The 2,289-nt window shown below is 38.5% G+C and overlaps 1 protein-coding gene across 1 annotated transcript; it reads right to left on the bottom strand.

Moving 5' to 3' along the window:
- Positions 1-388: 388 nt before the first annotated feature.
- On the bottom strand, positions 389-1,807 carry LOC137959563 (uncharacterized). The gene is made up of 2 exons (XM_068806927.1): positions 1,307-1,807; positions 389-1,027 (listed from the first exon to the last, which is right to left on the bottom strand). The coding sequence occupies exons 1-2, from the start codon at positions 1,805-1,807 to the stop codon at positions 389-391; spliced, it is 1,140 nt and encodes a 379-aa protein (XP_068663028.1).
- Between the last annotated feature and the right edge of the window lie 482 nt (positions 1,808-2,289).

The raw sequence follows: 2,289 nt of genomic DNA, 5'->3' as shown, positions 1-2,289 counted from the left end.
GTCACATGGTACTTTCTCAGCAAAGCCTCCACAGAGGGTAAATCATTCATCTTAATGTTGGTTCTCCATAGAAAATTTTCATGGTACTTGAAGTGATTGGGGAGAGGCTTCAAATCTAGAGTGGGAGCCTACAAAATAGAGTGCAAAGGCCTCTCATTAGAAACTGGTAACGCAATATAAAGAACGTTACCTGACTGCTGTAATTGTGGAATACCATTCAACGTTACAACAGTTTCTTGAAAATAGAAATCAAGGCTAACTCCTCATTATCTTTATCAAGGTGCTTACTAATGGCAACTTCCAATTCATCTTTTCTGTCAAGTTCAAAAATTTCCTATGCAAAAGAATCAATGACATCAATAGAATAAATAGGATTATCATCACTAGGTTATTTCATGGCATCATAAATGTTACACTCAACAATTTCAATATCAAATTCCATGGTAAGTGTGCCACTATGAACATCTATCTTAGTCTTGGTTGTCTTTGAGAATGGTCTTCCTAATAAAATAGGAGCAGTTTGGTCACCCTTTTTCATATCAAGCACATAAAAATCAGTAGGGAAAATCAAATCATTAACTTGCACAAGAACATCCGCAACTACACCCTTAGGATAAGCATTAGATATATCAGCCAATTGAATAACAACACCAGTTTTATTATTCAAAGGACCAAGTTTCAAAGAATCATATATAGAATATGGCATGGCATTAATCGAAGCTCCTAAATCTATGATGGCCTTCTCAAATCTGGTGTTACCTAACGTACAAGGGATAGTAAACATACCTGGATCCTTGCACTTCACAGGGAATTTTCTTTGAATAACTACAGAAACATTCTCCCCTACTCTCACCTTCTCACATCCTTTAAGTTTCAGTTTCCTCTTAATGATGCACAATTCTTTTAGAAATTTAGCATAATGAGGTTCTTGTTTAATAGCATCTAAAAGTGGAATATTTACATCACATCTGCAAAAAGTCTCGTATAAATCTTTATTTTGCTCATAATTTCTAGAATCTACCAAAGCCTAAGGAAAAGGAGGAATTGGTTTATAATCAGAAAGAGGTGGAAACTTACGCTTAGGTACAACATCATCATTGGGAACGTTCCTGTCTGTAATGATGTTTTTTCCTTTTCTTGCTCCGACGATGCAGGGGACCACTTCTCAAAACTACGACACTTGCATTTTCTCTTGGATTTACTACCATTTGAGAGGGTAATTTCCCCAAAGTTTGCGCCTCTAGCAGCTAATTGTGGTTGCCATTTGGCCCATTTGATTATACAAACTTTGAATACTAGCCCTTGCCTCTTGTTGAAATTGTTTTGTCTCCTGTTGAAATTGTGAAGTATTACTGGCAAGAGACTTAACAATATCTTCTAAAGACGTACCAGAGGTGGAAGTTTGGCCCGATTGTTGTCTAGTTATATTACTGGTAACTTGGGTGATTTTGAGTCGCGGGCTGATTAACTGTGGATTTTCGTAGCTAAGGTTGGGATGATCCCTCAATCCCATGTTATACGTGTTCAAATAGGGATCATACTTCCTTTGCGGTTGTCCAGGAAAACCACCCGCCGCATTCACTTGCTCAGTGGGCTCCTCTTGAAGTGTTGGGCACATATCAGTTGGATGCCGTACTACTGAACAAATCCGACAGGCCTTTGCCGTTTGCGTATTACCTACAACCATTTGATGAACAAGACAAGTTAGAATCACAATTTGTTGTTCAAGGGAGAAAATATTTACCTCATTAACATTCTTAGATGGAATGTGAAGCCTAGTGCCAAATTGTTGAGAATTGGCAGCCATATTTGCAATCAAGTTTCTCGCGGCCTCGAGAGTTTTATCCACCAAAGCTCCTCAGCTAGCAACATCAATCATGCTTCTGTTAGTGGCTAGAAGGCCCTCATAGAAATACTTGATAATAAGCTGCTCGCTAATCTGATGATGGGGGCAGCTTGCCCATAATTTCTTGAAATGTTCCCAGTATTTGTGTAGGTACTCTCCATTATACTACTTTACACGACAAATTTCTTTTCGAATGTTGGCCGCCCTTGAAGCTGGGAAATATTTTTCCAAAAACATTCTCTTCATCTCATCCCATGTGGTAATACTTCCGGAGGATAGATAATAGAGCCAATCCTTAGCCAAATCCTTCAAAGAAAATGACAAGACTTGTAATTTAATTTGCTCTTCAGTCAGCCCCGTGGGTTTCATACTCATGAATACCGCATGAAACTCTTTTAGATTTTTGTGAGGATCTTCACCTGCTCGACCATGAAAAGTGGGCA

This window comes from Aristolochia californica, unplaced genomic scaffold (genome assembly GCF_029961685.1).
Source record: "Aristolochia californica isolate CCGP_79_NKW_82.1479 unplaced genomic scaffold, dmAriCali1.0.hap1 SCAF_3, whole genome shotgun sequence".
In the NCBI taxonomy this organism is placed as follows: domain Eukaryota; kingdom Viridiplantae; phylum Streptophyta; class Magnoliopsida; order Piperales; family Aristolochiaceae; genus Aristolochia; species Aristolochia californica.
This window is presented reverse-complemented; position numbering and strand designations above follow the sequence as displayed.